Below are 19,509 nucleotides of genomic sequence, written 5' to 3'. Positions count from 1 at the left end.
TTATCTTGGCTCTCTATCTAAGTCTTTGGTCTGTTTTGATTTGAGTTTTGCATGGGATACAATTTCTTCCATTTCAACCAAACATAATTGATTCAAATGACTCTTTCCTAGTTATATTTTCTGTTCCATGATTTTCTGTTTTGATATTTTGAGCATAGAGTACTTTTTTCAGTCAAAGAAATTATTTTTTAAAAATAACCTGTTTGATAGATCTCACAGGTCCAGGTAAGTTGAGACTGCTGGTCTTTCTATGGGGTTGCCCTTCCGCCTCAGCTTCTTCCAGCTTTTCCCTAAATCAACCACAGGGTCCCTGGCTTCTGTCCATTGGTTGGGTGTAATTATCTGCATCTTTCAGCTGCTTGTTGGGCCTCTTGGATGACAGCTATGCTAGACTTCTGTCTGTAAGCATACCATAGCATCAGTAATAATGTCAGGTCTTGGAGCTTCTCCTTGAGCTGGATTCCAACTTGGGCCTGTCACTGGACCTCCTTTCCCTCAGACCCTTCTCCATTTTTGCCCCTGCAGTTCTTTTAGACAGGAACAATTCTAGGTCAGAGTTTTTGACTGTGGGATAGCAATCTCATCCCTCCACTTGATGCTCTGCTTTTCTGCTGGAAGTGGCCTCCGAGATCTCTCAGACACTGAGCCACCAACCAGGCAGCATACACCAGCTGATATGAGGCCCCTAACACATTTACAGCAGAGAAATGCCTGGACTGGCCTCAGTGAGAGAAAATGTACCTAATCCTAGAGAGACCTGAGGCCCCAGGGAGTGAGGAGGTCTGGTGGGGTGGGGGGTGAAAGGGGTGGGGGACATCCTCTTGGAGACAGGGATTTGGGGGGAGTTTGGAATGAGGAGTAGTCAGAGGGCAGACTGGGAGGGGGATAACAACTGGACTATAAAAAAGATTACAAAATAATAAAATTACAAAAATTTAACTGTTTGAAGTACTAAAGATTTAGTCAAGAACCTTGCAGATGCTAGGTGTGTGTTCTACCACTGAACTGTATTCCTAATTTGGAAATGATCTTCGTTGCACTGCTGTTATTGTTGTATCATTTTTAGCTGGGAATCTTTGTTTTAGAACTGTAGAAATTTGATCTTACTTCATGGTTGTGAGCCTCATATTTCAGAAGTTGTCTGCTTCTTTTCACCTCTCATTTTAGATAGATGATCTAGTAAGTGTGCAAGCTTCATTATTTTTCTGTGTTAGAATTTACATTGGATTTGAACTCATCTTGAATCATTTTCAATTATGATGAAACATGACTGAAGTTCTTCCCAGCTGTTGACCAGATATCTTAGAAATTAATCTTACACTCAACTTGTGATTACTTCTTTAACGAATGCTAACTTCTTATGTAAGAATATTTTTATATAAGAATATTTCTCTGCTTTTTACCTTTCTATCCCTTTTCTCCCTCTTTCCCTTCCTCTCTCCTTGTCTCCCTCTCTCCTTCCCTCCCCTTCTCCTTCCCTTCCTTTCTCCTTGTCTCCCTCCATCACTTCCTTCCTTCCTTCCTTCCTTCCTTCCTTCCTTCCTTCCTTCCTGTTGTTTTGTTGTTTTTTTTGTTTGTTTGTTTGTTTTAAGTCCAGGAATCACTGTGTAGCCCAGGCTGGCCTGGAACTCTCTCTATAGACCAGGCTGGCTTCTTGCTCACAGAGACTTCCTGTCTCTGACTCTCAGGTGCTGGGCTTAAAGGCACGTGCCACAATTCTCAGATATGCTTATTTATTTTTCTTATTCTTTTGTTATTTTTTATTATTTGTGATAAATCTAACTTAGATGGTTACTGTGATTTCAACCTAATAAGATTTCTTGGTGGCCAAATAATGTGGTCAGTTTTGGTAATTGTTATATAGTTTACTGAGTAATGAGTGTGAATGTGTGTGTATACATATATCCCAGGATGTCCTCCCTTGACGGAAGCAAGACACCAATGTTGTTATCTCTGTCTCTGTTCTCTTGGTTTCTCATATCCTTATTTCATTTTCACTTTGTTGTAGGGGTGTTTAACTTTAGATTACTGTTATTTATTATTTATTTTTTAAAAAACTCATTTCACATACAGACAATCAGTTGCTTTTATGTTTTCTCTTACTACATCCTATATCCTATTTCTGCTGGAATTATTTTTCTTCTAGTCAATTCTGTCTACATTACTTGGCAGAAGCAATTTCTTTTGAGGCCCGTGAGGGGATCTGTCCCTTGCTTTCTTGCATCTATTGCAAAAAGTGTAGTTTTACATTTTTTTAAAAAGTGAATTAAATGGGTATAAGATCTTCCAGTAGGAAGAGATCACTATATTTTTCAATTCGTTTCTCAGTTATTCACCTATAATGGTTTCCTTTGCTAGTCTGAAGTTCCAAAGTTTCTGATGTTTAGAGCCATTCCCACTAGCATAAGTTTTAGTTGCATAGGTACGTAATCTAGTCTTGATTTTGTTCTTCTTTTCTTTGCTATGACTTGCCTATCCAATCACTTTTCTTATATTTAACCATAAACGTGAATTAATAAGTGCTCTTCATGCTGCTGACCAACCCCCCCCCCCCGAATCTCTGCCAAATGCTGAATGCTCTGTGCTGTATATAATAACACATTACAACGCTGATGTCTTTTTAAGTGGCAGCTAAATAGCATGTTCCTCAAAAATTGAGTTCATATATACAGGTAGTGTGCTGAGTGGGTGAATTATTGGCTTTATTGGCTTTTAAGTGACTCAGCAATTACTCAGATGTAGGGGAGTTGGAGGGGCATGTCAAAATAAAGCATACTTCTTTAGGCAGCATAAATGAATGTGTCAATATGGAATGACAAATTGAAGGTTTACAAAGAAAAGATACTCTAAACCAGAGGTTCCCACACACGGTTGCATCTTAGAATCTGAACTTTAAAATGTCCTATGCCCAAACTGTACCCCTGACTATTCATTTAGAATATCCTGAGCTGGGTGGCAAACTCTGTGCTGGCTTTCGTCTTCAGCCTGCAGATGTAGCAGGATGGTGCAGGAACTGCCAATCCATGGGCTGGTCCCTCAGTGTGATCTCCTGACCAACAGCCCAGACTTGTTCCCAGCACAGAGCATCAGGCCCCTCACAGACCCACTCAGTCTAAGTGTGAACACTACTGACTAGATTAGACCAGAATGCCTCCAAAGCAGCTGTAGCCAACTAATCCCCGTGCTCTATTTATATGAACAGAATTCCCCAGCAATGAAACTATACATGCTTTACATCTCATTCACAGCAAAATTGAGTCCTTGAACAGAAACTAACATGTTCATTGATCTCTGACCTCTGTAGCCATCTGCATACACACACTGCATCAAACACACACACACACACACACAGAGAGAGAGAGAGAGAGAGAGAGAGAGAGAGAGAGAGAGAGAGAGAGAGAGAGCTGAATAGGCTTCCTCTACCAACCCCACCTCCAGCCCCATGATGTTCAGCTAACTCATTACAGGCCTAAAGCCAGGTGGCCAGAGCTCGGAAACAGAGACAAAATATGAGTTTTCTTTATAGCATTGATTGTTTCTATGATGTTTTGCCACAACAGTAGAAAAAAATGGCACAGCTTCTGTCAGCCCAGTTTGGACCTGGAATGGTCTGATGGTGATCTGGTTCAGAGAAGTGACCACAAGTTTGGGGTCTGGGTACTCTCCACTCTAGGAACATTTCTTTGAGAAGCCAAGTGTTCCCCCCTCTTTTCCATAGACACTTGGCTTTGCACAGTCTTCTGGGTAGCTCCCATTAGGAAGACACTCAGGGCTAACTAAGCAGACTTCCCTAACAAGATTATAGGTTGTCCTTGTTTGCTTTCTGTTGTTGTCATAAACACTGTGATCAAAAGCCATTTATAAAGGAAAGTTTCTACATTTTATAGTCCATTATCCAAGGGAAGCCAAGACAGGAACTCAAAGAAGCTTTAAGTAGTAACCATGGAGGAATGCTGCTTACTGGCTTACTCCTTGCTGGTTTGCCCAGCTTGCTTTCTTATACAGCCCAAGCCTACTTGCCTAGGGATGGTACTGCCCATAGTGGACTGATCCTTTCTACATCAATTAACAATTAGCAGAATGCCTCACAGACATGCCCACAGTCCATTCTGATCTGGGCATTTCTTCAGCTGATCTCTCTCTTCTCAGATGACTCTAGGTTTGTGTCAAGCTGACAGTTAAAGCTAATCATGACCTAGATAGACTTATGCCCCCTCCATTCCTTATATTCCTAGCTTCTTGGAAGTCATTAATTAGTATGTGGCAATCTGCAAACACCAGCATTTAAGAAGAAGAAGTTTAGGGCAGTGGTATTCTATCATTGGTTTGACTATATCTATCTATCTATCTATCTATCTATCTATCTATCTATCTATCTATCTATCTATCTATCTATCTATCTACCTATCTATCTATCTATCTATCTATCCCTATCTATCTCTATCTATCTATCTATCTATCTATCTATCTATCTATCTATCTACCTATCTATCTATCTATATCCAACTGTGCACACAAGCACACAAACAGGAGCATGTGTAGCTAAAGCAGGAACATCTGCCATGTTACTAGTGGGTCTATCCCAGATGACTACTTCAAGTTCAGTACCTCTCACTTTATGACATGGTGTTGTAAGATCACTGGGTGGCCTGAAATGTGAAACTCTATTCTCCAACCTTCTCTGTCTGACCTGATTTAATGTCTTGATTGATTGGTTGATTGATTGATTGATTGACTGACTGAATGGTTCGAGCAACTTGAGAAATCAAAGATGGGCTATTCGAAAATGTTTTAATTGCTGATTTTAGTCTTGTAGAGTTACTTGAGTAGTTGTCAAAAAATGTTTGTTAAAAAATTCAGAATTTTGCCCAAGTGTTATCAGTGTGTTAGCTTTTCATCTGAGATAAACAACCAAGAAGTAGGAAAGATGGATTTGGAGTTGCAATTTCGGACGCTTCAGTCATGGTCATTGACTGTTCCTTCGGACTCAGTGCCACTGTGGAGAGTGTTTGCTAGAATGGAGCTGTTCACCTGGAGGAGGCTGGGAAGTTAAGAAGAGAAGAGGAGGCTGGGGTTCCAACATCTTTTTTCAGAACATTCCCTGTAAGGCACATTTCCCATTGATGCCACAGCCAGAGAATGAGCCTTTCAGATGTGAGCTTCAGGGGAACACATAAGACTTAAATGAGAGCATCTGACACTTCCTGTTTAATATCCTCCCCAAGTCTGATGCTTATATTCAGTGTTTAACTTATTATTATTCTTGGAATGTGGAAAAAAATCAACCAAACAGACATATTTTGCTCTTTTAATTTCATACCATTTTTCTTTTCATTTCTAGAGAGTTCTTTTCTACTGCGTTCTGGCTGTTGCTTTTGACCCTGGAGTTGTCTGTACTTCCTTTTACTCCTCCTGTGATCTCCACGCCATTACCTGCATTTACCTGCATTGTGTCTGCCCCCCACCTCAGGCCCTGCTTCTTTGTTGTTGCTGTAGAAACAATTTAATCCCAATATAGAATTTCTACCCCTACCTTTGATCATTCAGTTCCTGGATAAAAGACACAAATCATCTTTATATTTATAATAAGCCTTTATCAGCATTAATGTTGGGTATATATCTATCCCCTATGCTATTAATCTATTTCCTATCAATAACCCCGAGTTATTATTTACTATGCTTCCTCTGGGCTTTTAGTTGGCTTAACTAAACTCCAGTTGGCCAGCCCTCAGGGCCATGGTGTCCTGACTCCTAACCATTTTTCTCCTCTTTCTACCTTCTTCTCTCCTGCCTTGTGGTCTACCATAACTCCAAGGCTGAGACTACTAAGCCTTGCCCAATTCTGCCCAGCTATAGACTTTATTCGGCAATCAGAAATAACTTGGGGCAAGATCACATAGCCTCTCTTGGGTCTACAAGCAGAAAAGGACTCTGCCATCTTTGGGGCAACCAGGTCTTGGGGGCCGCACATAGCATTACAGTACATAGCAACAGATCAAACCTCAACCTTGTTTTCACTGTTTTGAGGCAATGTCTGTTCAGATTTGGATTCTGGCCGTGTTGGACAGCCTTCCAGCAGTCTGATAAGATTGTGTTCTCACAATCTTCTAAACCTCTTTCCTTTCACCTACCTTGATTCTCATGCCTGCCTGTTGCAGTTAACAATATATATATTCTTTAGCAAAGTAGGAATATGCTTTCTGAAAATCACCTCTTCTTCACAAGGATGGATTATTTTCTGATGAGCAATGCTGCCTTTGAGCCAATATCACTCTCTCCCTCTTTCTCTGTAAGTCCAGGACTTCCATCTCTGAACTGTAGCTTAGTTTTGACTTGTTAGCAAGACAATTCTACACTGGGCCAGTTTTGTTCAAGGCACCCAGCACTCAGGCTTCACTGTGGAGGAGCAGCGTGAGCTCGCCAGTGACACTCGTGCCTTGCTTCATCTCACCGCGCACATTAAACTTCCTTCATGGTCTCCTTAAGGGGAACAGAATGACTTCTCACCCTGTGCACATAGCTGCCAGCTCAGTCCACTGTGCTGGGCCACACCTAGCACTTGAGGTGCTTTTGAACACACAGGCGAGGAAATGCCCCGGGAATGGGCTCCCCAAGCCTGTGGATGTCGTTTGGCGAGCAGGGCTCCAGGGCAGTGGTGAAGATCTTAAGATCCACAGCCTATTGGGATCATTTTTGTCACATGACTTAGACAGAAAGAGAGTGACCCTTAAAGAAAGAAAAGGAGTTGCAAAGGAAGAAGCTGGCTGTGGCAGAGCACCTCTGTAACTCTGCCACTTGGGAGGTAGAGGATGGAGAACCAGGAATTTACTACAGAGTGATTTTTGTTTGTTTATTTATTTGTTTTGTTTGTTTGTAGTCTGCCTGGCTACCTGACACCCTGTTTCCAAAAAAACAAAACAAAACATCTAAAACAGTTCATTGATTGTTGTCTCTCTCCACTTAGAAGCTGTAACTCTTCCATGCAAGGGAGGCTATGGATGAAAACAATAATTGGCATTAGTGAAAATGGAACTATTAAAATTTTGAATCCCAAAGTCGTGAAGTGTGATAACTTATTGACCTGTGCTTTTTTTCCTTTCTCTTTTATCTTGTTTTTAACTGGGAGAAAACTTAAAATATTGTAGAACACAGGTAACTCTCTGGGCTAGAGTCTTTATTTTATCAGGGCTGAAAATAAAGATTAAAAAAAAAATCTCAAAGTCATAAGGTGATCCGATTTATTCTTAATCTGCTCTTAAGCACAAGGGTTACCCTGAGTGATCCCAGTTCCCAGTATAATTCAGAGACCCAAATTCTGCCACACCACTGGGTAGCTCAGGAAAAGGGCTTTCCATCAGGGCTCACCAGAGGAGACGATCCTTCTTAATGAGGGCTCCCTCCTCCAGCTTGTCCCCTTATGTGGTTTCAAACAGCTCATATTTAACTGGAAAGCCCATTCACTATCTAAGATTCAACCAGTGAAGAATCCAAATGAAGAGACAGGTCCAAGGTACTGGAGCATTCATCTTCTGCAAGGCCTACACACCCTGTGAGCAGACACGAGTGGCCTAACTCAGGCAGCCACTGGCTATGAGCAGGACACCCAATCCTTAGAAGTAACGTGTCTGTTTCATTTTTCTTTCCAGGCTTGAGATTTTTAAGAGCTCTCAGACTGATACAGTTTTCAGAGATTTTGCAGTTTCTGAATATCCTTAAAACAAGGTAAGCTACTCATTCTTGTCTGGTTCCTTTGGATGGGGCTGTAAATACCGAGTGTATGTTTTCATTGTGTTAAAATGATAGAGTTACATTACTCACAGAAAGAGCTGGAGAGCTCACCTACCAAGGTAAGGCTTGCAGCCTTCTCCTCTGCAGGGTCAGGGAGAAATAGGAGAGAGGCAGAGATATGGTTATACATGTGGGGAAGAGGAGACAGTCCAACAAGGTCACATGGATGGCATCGAGGCACCAAGGTGGTCTGCACCATAGGCATCCTGGGAGAGGCCCATCCATCGTGGATGTGGGATGGACTCGCTCACTGACTGGGAAGTCCTTGTTGCCAGGTCCTCAACCCCCCTTCAGTTACCACTAAATAAGAAATTGAACTTGGCTAGAAAGGCAAGAGGAGCAACAATGTTCTTTGACAGGCAATCACAAAGCTCATATGGCAAACAGAAAATCATCTCATTCCTAAGTCCATTTGAGCTGTCTCACTTTATAGCCATAGAGCTCTGAAGGTGTGCTCTGTAAATTGCCTTGTGGGGGAAACCCTAAAAGCCTCCTGTCAAATGCACCATGACTGCTTCTGTTAACTGCATTATGATCTGGAAAACATAGCTAGGACAGGACCAGAAATTCCCTAGGGGGTCCCCTACCTGATGACCTGTTGGCGCCCACAGCTGGCCTGAAACCTGGCCTGTGCTGGTAAGCACACTAATAAAAGGGTCAGGAGTGCTCTAACAGGGAGCGACTGCAGCTCATAAACTTCTCTACTAGGAAATTACATTTTAAGAAGACCCCTTCTAATGTTCCATTTCCTCTGTGGTTGGCCTTAATGTGTCTGATGAGTGACAGAAAGCAGGACACCTCTGTGTTGTGCCGGGTATAATTAATGTACCTGCTGCTCGAGGGCTTGGATTCTGTTGGTTTCCTACGCGTGAAAACCTAGCTTCTTGAATCCGGTATATCTGGCAAGTGTGCTTTTATTTTGTTATTGATCCTTATTTCAATTCTATATTATCCTCCTTTCCAATTATTCATTTGTATCAATAAGAGATAAAATTCACTTTCTATTGACAGTGCAAAGTGTACAAAGAGCCACGAAGCTCTCTTAAGTTATGCCTTATCCCTTTATATTTTATCTTCAGAGGTAAAAATTTATTGCTCCTCTATTTTTTATTTATAATATTATTCATAGATAGTAATTTTTTAAATGTACAGTAATTCTTAAGTGTTCTTTGAGTAGTAGCCTTAAGTTTTACCTTTTAATAGATCTTCTGTGCAGTAGGATTATATTACTTTTGAAATAGAAGTGATTAACAAAGCTAGTGTATCTAACTAGATCCTTTAGTCCCAGAACTAGGGAGGGAGAGGCATACAGATCCCTGTGAATTTGAGGCTACCTGTCTCTACATAATAAGTTCCTGACTAGTCAGGCCCACAGAGAGAGGCCTTGTATCAAACAAACAACAAGAAAAGCATATCTAGTATGAACATATACCGAGCTTGCATTACAAGGCTGATCAGGCCCCCCATCCCCACTCTCAGGGAGAGTTGGTGGGTATATAGTACCAAACTTGGGACCTGTCCTATAGATTTGTGTTCTAGCAGGGACTAGGATAGGGGTGCTATAATGGAACCATACACATGCTCTCACATACCCTCGGGTCTCTTTCTTCTGTTTGTCATTGACCTCATAAATCAATGAGACTTGTTCTATGACACTGGGACTCTAGGAAGATCCTAGCAATACTGCAGGGAGAATGGTGTTCAGGCCCTCCTCTTCCCATGCAGATCTCCTCTGAGTGACCATGATATGCCATCTGAGTATCTTTTACCAGCCTTGTGTTAGGACACTCACCTATTTCCTGCCCCTCAGCAAAGATGGCCTTTCTTTTAGATTTAGAAGTTGGATATGGCTGTCTTAGAGAACAGATTCTTCATAGCTATGTAGTTATGATGCTGCTTAATTTTCCAAGCAAAGGAGGTTGACAGGAGAAATGTCTGGGTGGAGGAAGAGGGATTGTGCTTCTGGGGGCAGCAGCTCTTTTGCACAGTAGCAGCAATTGAGTGACTCCAATCCTAGCCCCCAAGCAGCATTTTCTCAGGACTGTCACTTTCCACACAGAAACTCCTACTCTCAGACAATGTCTTTCCTCAGACTGGGTATGTCCCTGGTTCCTATTATTTTCAGTTAGAACCAGGTGACCATGTGAACCCTGTGAATCTAAGGTGAGCATCTATGAACGCACAAGTGAATATGGATGGTGAGCGTCCCAACAAATATTGTAGCTCGAAAGCTAGAGGTCTCATGGGATGGGAAATCTAAACCAGACCTCCTGCCAGAGTATAGGTGTTAGAACAGGAGTGAGCCCAGGTCTGAGATGCAGAGTTGTTGTGTTGGACCTGGTAGGAGCTGTGCAGCAGGGAAAGCCTTTCCCTAGGAGAAGAAAGAACCCTTGAGAAAAATCAAGTGTCTGCCATTCAGTGGGTCTGTAGGATGGTCACATGAAGGGTAGGGAAGATGCTCTGAGTTCTATCAAGATATTTGTAGAAAGCACACAGTGAGAGAGAATATGACACCTGTGGGACCTTTGAGCCATTCTGTGCTCCTGAACATGTGGTTGACATAGGAGAGTGAGTTTAGGGTAGGGAGGTAGGAACCAAATCTCTAGGTAAGAAATGCTTCCTTCAGCTGCAGGAACTCTAGGAGTGTGGGGACACTTTCTCCTTAGGGTACCAGGCTACACCCTGCTTCTTCCTTCAGACACTCCAAGATTGTTTCTCAGCTCTGTGGAAGAAATGAAGCCACAGGTTTCTAGGGTTTAGCCTTGGGCAGATTCTCTTGTGAGCCCTGTACACTCGGATGCTTTCATGGTGACTTTGTGAGGTGGGGAACTGTGTCATCATTGTTAGGAAAATCCTGCCTGGCTTTCTCTTGTAATAATCCCCTGCCAGTCTGAGGGGGGGGGGCTCTACAAATATGATAAAAATAATGGTTTGAAAACCATGGTTTTATTTTGTATTCTTCCATTGCTTAGTTCATCTTAGAACTGAGAGAAATGGAACACAGCAGTAAGTATGTTGGTGGGTGGGGAGAGGTAATTAAGAGGACAACAGAAGGAACCAGAGTGACAGAGTGAGCAGGAGGACAGGCATGGGATTGTGTAGCCAGAATCAGGGCAAGTCCCCAACCTGTAGGTTAGCAGGGGGCTAAGATTCTCCGTCTCCTGACTTGGCCTATTTAAGGAAGACCAGAGATTCTGGGCCATCTACGTGAGCTTCTGGAAGTTCCTCAGCCATCCTACAAGCTGGTGAGTCAACTTCCAGTGCTGGGTCATTTGCTCCACCATGAAATCCAGATGAAATCTGCTTATGGGCTTTAATCCCACATCTCATTCAACAAAGTCAATAATGTTTTTTAAAACATGGATTACCAGTACATTTGTTTTCTAAGACGAAAATGGCCTCATGGTTTCCTCTAATTGTTTAAGTAACATGTGCTTCCTGCGAACATTTGTACCATATGTAAGAGTGTGTGTAAAGGGTGAAGTAAGACACTGTGCCTGCCCTGTGCTGTGCTGTGCTCAGAAAGCCATTGCTCTCTACGGTGAAAATTTTCACTCCTATGTTGCCTATGTGCACAGCTGCTAACCAGTTACCCAAACAACACACGCAGGGAACATTTTTGAAATTACCTTTATTACATATATAGCCTTAGAAATGGCCCCAAGGCTGTTTGTGAAGCAGGATATTTGCTCCAGAGATTACAGGAAATACAAGGTTGAAGCCTGCCTGTGAGGGCCGCAAGATGGAGATGTTGAAGGCTTTTAACTGGGGGAGGAAATATGGACATAGCATTCTGAAAATCCATGTTTCCTCTAGTTGTATAGAATTGGTTTGAAGTATCTAAGATTTAGTAGGTCTTAAGACCAGAAAGGAACAGTAGTAGGGAAGGGCTTTTGAGGCCAAGCCTCAGAGCAGGTCAGGAGGATAAGGAAGAGACCAATACAGAGATAACTAAAGAACAAACTATAGAGATAACTTAGGGGCAGACATGACACAACTTGATTTTGATTCATTTTGTATCACAAAGTTCATTAATCTCATGTGACCTGGTCCAGTCAATTCTCCAATTTGGGACACTTCTTAGCTACCTAGCAAATGTTGCAAAGAAAAGATAAAAATGGCCATTGGCTCCTGGCTGTGCCCTCAACCAGAAGCAAGGTAGCAGTCAGCAAGAGGGCAGAATTTGTGCTTTCTTGTACAAAGTGGCTGGCATTTTCAAGGTTTACCAGGACATGTCCTATTTTCTGTAAGGGCAGAGATGAACTCTTGGCAGCTTTGGCTTTACTGCTATAATTTTCGAAATCAGACTCTCTCCCAGCACCTAGGGGTCCTGGGAAAGGTCACTGATCAGTCAGACTATTGCTTGCCTATTGATGAATCACTGTGTCCACCCATATCAATGACTGGAGTTCAGTGTTAGTCAGACTGTGCCAAAATTCCTGAGAAAACAACATAAGCAAGGAAAATTATTTGGGCTCAGAGTTTCAGAGGTTTCTGACCCATGGCTGGCTAGCTTTGTTGCTCCTGCCTGGCGGCAAAGTGGAGTGTCCTGAGAAAGCAAAGTTGGTCACCTCATAGCTACCTAGAGAGAGGGAAAATAAGTAGAAAATGGGAGAAGACATCAGAGACAAGATGTAGCCACCAGGAATACATGGCTTCTAATGTTTCTAACCTACTTCCTCCACTTCCTAAAGTTTTCAGACCCTCCCAAAATAGTCTCACCAGGTGGGGAGCAAGTCCTCTTAACCTATGAGCCCTTGGGAAACATTTCCTGCTGTGGCGGTTTGAATAAGAATGAGTTCTAGAGGCTCATGTATTTGAATACTTGTTTCTAATTTGGTAGAACTGTTTGGGAGGGATTGAGAGGTGAGGCCTTGTTGAAGGAGGTGTGTTACTGGGTGTGGGCTTTGAAGTGTCAAAGGCCACACCAGTCCCTTCCCCTTGCCAAGTGATAAGGATGGATCCTCCCAGCTTTTGTTCTAGGGCCATACCTGCATATCTGCTGCCATGCTCCCAGACATAATGGCTATGGACTTGCCCCAATAAATGCTTTTTTTCTATCAATTGCTTTAGTCCTGGTATCTTTGATAGCAATAGAAAAGTAACTAAGACACATACCAAACCAGAACAGCCACGGAGAATTCATGTATGGGAATTCACAAGTTTCCATAAAAACACAAAAATGACATTTACAAAAAGAGGGGGCAGGTTTTCATGGTCAGATCACAATCTCTCCTTCAAAGCAAGGAGCTAGACTCTGCATGGCCAGTGCCACTCTAACTACTGATAATTTCATGTTTGATTCAAGCCTTTGGGCTTGACCACAAAGGCTGCAGATAGCCATCTCCAATGACTTTTTTTGCCACAAATACTCAATGTCTTCTGCTGGCAACCCCTCCCTCCTTCGAAGCAGTCATCTTCCAGATGTCCAAATCCACATCCCAAAGAACAGAGAACACTCACCACCGGGGTTAATTTTGCAGGTTTTCTACATAGCTTTCAGGTATTAACTTGGTCGTAGGGTTCAGCTTGAAAGTCCACTTCCTCATGCGAACAATCTGTGATGTTGCTGATGTCATACAATTAATCAGATTTCCACAACAAACCTGGTCTGTCTCAGCAGTGGTGATTAAATGTTCTGCACTCAGCAAGAGCTCCCTTAAGCACCATTAATGTCCCAGTGACAATCATTTAGAGATTAATAATCACCATATTTAGGCCATTTCCCCAAAGCACCAAGAGACATCAGTAGCTTTAATATCTTAAAAAGACTCTGCATGGTTTTTGATGGTACAGTGCTTGCGCAGGCCCTGAGGATTGGGGAGTCTGGAAGTGACTCAATTAGGTGTTGAATTCTCCCCTGGAAATAGAGAGCAGCACATGCCTCCCCTCTCTTTGCCATAGGCTACCTGCTCTCCCTACTTGCTTCTCTTCAATATCAGATCACATCTTAGGGGGCTCGCAAGGGAGAGACAGGGAAATGGGCTGTTCTGCTTTGATTTTTCATTGAGAAATTTGCTGGGGGCAAGGTTTAGTGGTAACATAGCTGATGAGACAGGGCAAGCCTCAAGCTTTTGTTTTTTAAGTTGGCAATTCCATTCTCAGTCAGAGAACTTAGCTTGATATGAGGTGAAGCACAGAGTGACTCATTGAGATGTCTGGAAAAGGCTTGAAGGTCAGGAGTTAGCACAAGGCTGCTTGTGCTTGGGAGTGCTAGCTTCATACCACAGCATCCAGAGCCCTGGAGCTAACCATATCAGGTCACAAAGTGGGCAGATATGGCCAATTCGTATGTTCTCTGAGAATATTCTAGATGTGAGCCATTTCGGTTGTGTATAGGCAAGTGGCAGAGTGACTGGGTCCCAGAGGGAGTGACAGACTTTCTGCATATCTACACTCAGGACGTCAGCTTCCCTCCTTGCCTCTCTCTTCATCTCTTTTGGGCTTGTTCTCTGGAGGTCTTTTCAAGGATTGTATCTGAGAAGGATTAGAACTCTCTTCCACAAAGTTCCTGAAAAACTCTGGCAGGCTTCTCTGTTGGCTGATGTTGATGTTGGCTGAATTCCGTTGGACTATTTAGTAAAGGAAGTCCTTGGTGGACACCTTGGTCTCCCATGTCAGTAGCTGTGGGGAGATGGGTCGTTAGGAAGCGATGATGGGCAAACTACAGGGTAAGGGAAAAGAAGATCCCTAAGGCTTCCTATACTGTGTTCCCAAGCTACTTATATGAGGCCTGCCACTTGTAGCTGTGATTCCCAGGCAAGCTATCTACACCCCCTAATGCTCGGTTTCCTCAATGGTGAGTGACAGTGGTGTTCTCACCTACCACCTGCATTAGAGGAAAGAGTGAAGCGGGGGAGGACGAAAGCAAATACTTAGTACATCAAAAAGCTTCAGCAGTGCTCAGGGACTACAAACGGTGGGTGATCCTGGCGAGGACCAAGATGCCCAGGATGGACAGTCTGCTGTTTTGCCGGCATATGGTTTCCAACCCCGAGGATGTCATCCCACACACCTCAAAAGGCCACTTTCACCCACAACTTTGGAAGTGTTTACTCATTCTTGTCCTGAACTGTCAGAATCAACGCCAGGCAAACCGGGAACTTGGACTCCTCTCTTCAGTTATATAAATATAAGCAGAGAAAGCTCCCTTCGTCATGCTCCACCCAGGAAACATGACCACAGCCTTTGTTAGGAGGCCTCCCTTACGAATCCCCCAGACTGAGCAACAACAACCTCCATCCTGCCCTTTTAGCCGTATGCTCAAGATCCAAAAGCTAGCAGCCATCTATGCCACTGACACGACACTGTGGCTGTGCAGTAATAGAAAGTGGCTGAAATGGCCACAGTAGTTCCATTTCCAACTGTGGGGCCTACTGAACTAAACTTGTCAGTTTCCCAATTCCCCCAGATGATCTTGAAGGATCCTATGAGAAATTAGTCAGTGTACATCAAACATCAGCATGATGGTGTGTGGGTGCACTGCGTACATACTGTGAAAGTCTCAGATGTCACTATTGTTAACCTTCTAAGCCATTAGAAAGTAGATAATATATTACCCAAGAGAAAGAAATAGGCAGAAAGAGGGCAGTGTTACCATAGATGAATTATCCAAAGAGAAGGATTAGCTTCTGCTGGGGCTGTGTCCTAGGGTTTCTGTTGCTGTGAAGAAATATTCTGACGGCAGTAACCCTTATAAAGGAAATCATTTAATTGGGGCTGGCTTAAAGTTCAGATGTTCAGTCCATTATCATCATGGCGGGAAGCATGGCAGCATGCCGGAAGATATGGTGCTGGTGAATGAGCTGAGAGTTGTACGTCTTGATCCACAGGCAGTAGAAGTGACTGTGTACCACACTGGGCATAGCTGGAGCATGTGAGATCTCAAAGCTCACCCCTACAGCGACATACTTTCTCCAACAAAACCACACCTACTCCAACAAGGCCACACCTCCTAATAGTGCTTCCTATGGGCCAAGCATTCAAATACATGAATGTATGGGGGCCATATCTATTCAAAGCACCACAGGCTGCATTGGGCCAGTAATGGGAGAACAGGTAAAAGAACAGGTGGGAGACAGAGTTCTTTTCTGCAAGATGAACGTGATGGAAACATCATTAAATATAACTTCAGGACAACTAGCATTTAAATTGGGATTTTATGCTAGATCACATTGCTGAATTCAATTCATTTTCTGATATACAGATGTGTCCAGATTCTATTGCATGATGTCTGCTCTTCGGAGCAGAATGCCGCAGTGATTAGAGGTTGTGTGGTGATGTCCACAACACAATGGCTCAAACAAAACAAATACAACCAGAAAGAATTATCACACTGAAGAAAATAAGACATACTTGCAGAGATGATGAAGACATGGGGAAATGTCAATTTAGGTGAAGGATACACAAATTTTATTTACTCTTCTCTCTGGTTTCTTTTTAATATATATTTGAAGGGTTTTGTTTTAGACAAGTTAAGTTTTAGCAACGTTTGAGGGGTTAATGTAGGGTCTGGCTGTGATTTTCCTACAGACTCTGTTGAGACCCTCATTCCTGACCAATGTCTCTCACCTGAGTCAAATTTCCTTGATGATGACAGCAGCCTGCCTCTGCCCCAGAGGGGACACTGTGACACCATCGGGCAGTTCCAAACGGGCCTTCTCTCTCTAACTTTGGGACTCTTCTTGTCTCCTTTGTACAGTAACTCCATCAAGCTGGTGAACCTGCTCTCCATATTTATCAGCACGTGGCTGACTGCAGCTGGATTCATCCACTTGGTAAGTAGCCCTGAAGACCCTACCTTCCCGGCTGGCATGGAGCAGGCCCCTGCTAGGCCGTTTTATTACTTAACATTTGTTTTCTTGGAAAGAGACAAGTTTAGTTGTACATACGGGAAAGAGGGACAAACTACTCAATTTCCAGAATTCCCTACCCTTTACTTCCACCCCTGAAACTAGTTCCAAATAGTGAGTAATGTTCCTAGAATCAAACGACATCTTTCAGCTTCACCTGTATTGCTTCAGGGAGACGTGCCTAGTTTTTCACTCTGTATGCAATAACCTCAGAAGGCCACAAGATGGCAGTGCTTCCACAGCAAACGCCCAGGAAAAGTCTGGCACCTCTACTGAAAGTTTGAACTTCAACAGCTCTTTGTAAACAACAAATGCAAATCCTGGGATCTGTCCCTACTTCTCTCGCACAAAAAAGCTGCTTTTGACTGTCTTGCTAGATGACTTCTCAAGTTGTTTCAAAACCCCCAAATGGTTTTGGTTTTGTTTTTTTGTTGTTTTTAAAAACTAATGACTCTTTGAATGCTATTAGCAAGGCAAACCTTTCACACCTCCCCAGGGCAGATTTCTCTAGCCTGCTTTCAGAGAGAGTAGCTACTATGAAATGTACATTTCATCTGCACACAAACTGTTACAATCAGAAGAAAACCCCACCAGACTATAAAACTTAGCATAAGTGACTTTATTTCCATCTGCTAAACAAGATAATTATGGATTTTGCAAGAGTCCTATACATATTTTAATTATGTGTATGCCTGTGTTTTACTGTAGGGATATGTGCACATGTGTGGATGTACCCCTGGAGGGAAGCAGAGGGCTTTAGGCTCTCTACAAGTGAATGCTGGAAATTGAATTCCAGTCTTCTGCAAGAACAATGGTTCCTAACCATTGAGCCACCTCTCCAGTCCCTATGTAACTAGTCAACTTTCACCTTTTATCATTCAGTTCCTTCTGAAGCCAATTGCCAGTTCTGGGTTCAGGTTCCCCAAATCCTGCTGTAGCTCCCACTCTTTGCTCCCTGCTGGGCTTCAGCCAAGCTCACAGAACTGAGCATCTGCGCAGACCTCAGGAGCTCTGCTGCACAAGCAGAAACTATTGGCTCAATGGCCATTTTGAGGACGTCTGCAGCCATTTCTCTAATGGTGTGTGTGTGTGTGTGTGTGTGTGTGTGTGTGTGTGTGTGCATGTGTCTGCAGTTTCCAAGAGGTCACTCCTCTTGTTTCAGAGGAAATTTCCAAACCCCTTGAGGCTCAGAATTGCTGGTGGGCTCTGGTGAAGAAAGACAAGCAGTCCCAGAAGCAGAGAGGATGCTTTGGATTCCGGCTGTAGATGTGAGGTTGGGTCTCGTGTTCTTAGTTACACGAGTGAAAGGAAAGTCTAGAGTATCAGCAGGAATTCCCAAGGGCCTGGCAGAAGGAAGCATCTCACACCTGCCTTAAAGAGATGCTGTAAAGTGCACCAAGCATCAGTGATGTGTAGGAAAGCGCACCAGCGATGCTCCTTCTCATCCCTGTCCTTGGTGCCCTCCTCAGTCACAGGGCATTCCCTGTTGCTACATCTACTCCCTCTTCTCTGACAACCCCTGGGGTTTCTGGTGAATCATGCCTTAGTGACTAGCAATGAGAATCATCTATTCTGTATTGAGAATATGAAGCGTATGTAAAAAAAAACCAAACAACTTTCAGGAGCTCTGGGCATCCTGGTTTGCATATACTATACATATGAACATCTGATGGGTTTCTTTTCTCTCCCTCCCCCCTCCCTTGCTGTAGGTGGAGAATTCAGGGGACCCATGGGAAAATTTCCAAAACAACCAGGCACTTACGTACTGGGAATGTGTCTACTTACTCATGGTCACAATGTCTACAGTGGGTTACGGGGATGTTTATGCAAAAACCACACTTGGACGCCTCTTCATGGTCTTCTTCATCCTCGGGGGACTGGTAAAAAAAAAACCTCTTTCTCATTGTATCTATTTTAATGATTATTAATATTTTCCAATGCCCACTTCCTTAGACATAGTATTTTTAATGTGTTTTGCACTGGGAGCAAGTAACTGCCTTAATGCACCCAGGAGAGCTAAATCCAAATACCACAGTGTCTTTGTTGCATATTTCTTTATGTTACACTTATCCCTTAGAACCAGACATATTGTCCTCAGTGGGGACAGCCGTGTCACTAGGAACAAACCTAATCGTTTTAAGGGAGGCATGCCATTAATAAATGAGAGTGTCCTTTAGTAGAGGAATTCAATATCAGATATTGTAGCTGCTGTTGATTCTGGTAGATGCTGTCCAGACTCTGTAGATAGATGGCGGTTTCAAGAGCTCCCCTCCCCTTAATGTTCCTCCCCAAACTTCCAACAAACACTGTGGCTGGCACCTGCCCCTAAAGAGCAGGGTCCCTTCATTTAGGAAATGTCATTATAGTCAGGACATGATTGTGTCCAAAGCCCACTCCATTTCTCTCCTTGGAACAAGTTTCACTGGTTCCTATGTAGCAAGAAATCACTGCATACAATGTAATTCCAGGGAACAGTTGCTGCATTTTCGCTTTCAAAGTAGCTTATAGCGAAGTCTGATTTTTATTTTTCTGGGTATGAGGTACGTGGCTGAGATTCTAGTCCACACACAGCTGTGGCGCATGTGCACCGCACACACATTTATATGAAGTGATGCATACATTTATCTCTGTTTTGTATGCATAGGACATATACATTTTTAAAAAATGTATATAAATGTGTGTGGGGTGGACATTAGCAGCATCCCTGCAGGGTCCTGTAGTTCAGGAGACCCCATTATCCAGCCACAGAGCAGGATTTGTTGGGTAAAACATGGCAGCTCCGTGTCTCCTCGCTCTCCATCCTTTCCTCTTGTGTGATTTCCAAAGTTGACCTCTTATGCTTTTTAGTCATTTTTAAATGAAAATGTTT

The 19,509-nt window shown here is 43.1% G+C and overlaps 1 protein-coding gene across 27 annotated transcripts in view; it reads left to right on the top strand.

Moving 5' to 3' along the window:
- The window catches only part of Kcnma1 (potassium calcium-activated channel subfamily M alpha 1), a 702,678-nt gene that overhangs the window by 454,206 nt on the left and 228,963 nt on the right, over window positions 1–19,509 (top strand). For all 27 annotated transcript variants that reach the window (XM_021182657.2, XM_021182666.2, XM_021182664.2 and 24 more), the window contains exons 6-8: window positions 7,647–7,722; window positions 16,490–16,565; window positions 18,350–18,520. In XM_021182657.2, coding sequence (XP_021038316.1) covers window positions 7,647–7,722; window positions 16,490–16,565; window positions 18,350–18,520 — 323 coding nt within the window. The remainder of the gene's footprint in view (window positions 1–7,646; window positions 7,723–16,489; window positions 16,566–18,349; window positions 18,521–19,509) is intronic.

This window comes from Mus caroli, chromosome 14 (assembly GCF_900094665.2).
Source record: "Mus caroli chromosome 14, CAROLI_EIJ_v1.1, whole genome shotgun sequence".
NCBI lineage: Eukaryota > Metazoa > Chordata > Mammalia > Rodentia > Muridae > Mus > Mus caroli.
The sequence above is the reverse complement of the archived record's forward strand: the minus strand, read 5'-3'. Positions and strand labels throughout refer to the sequence as shown.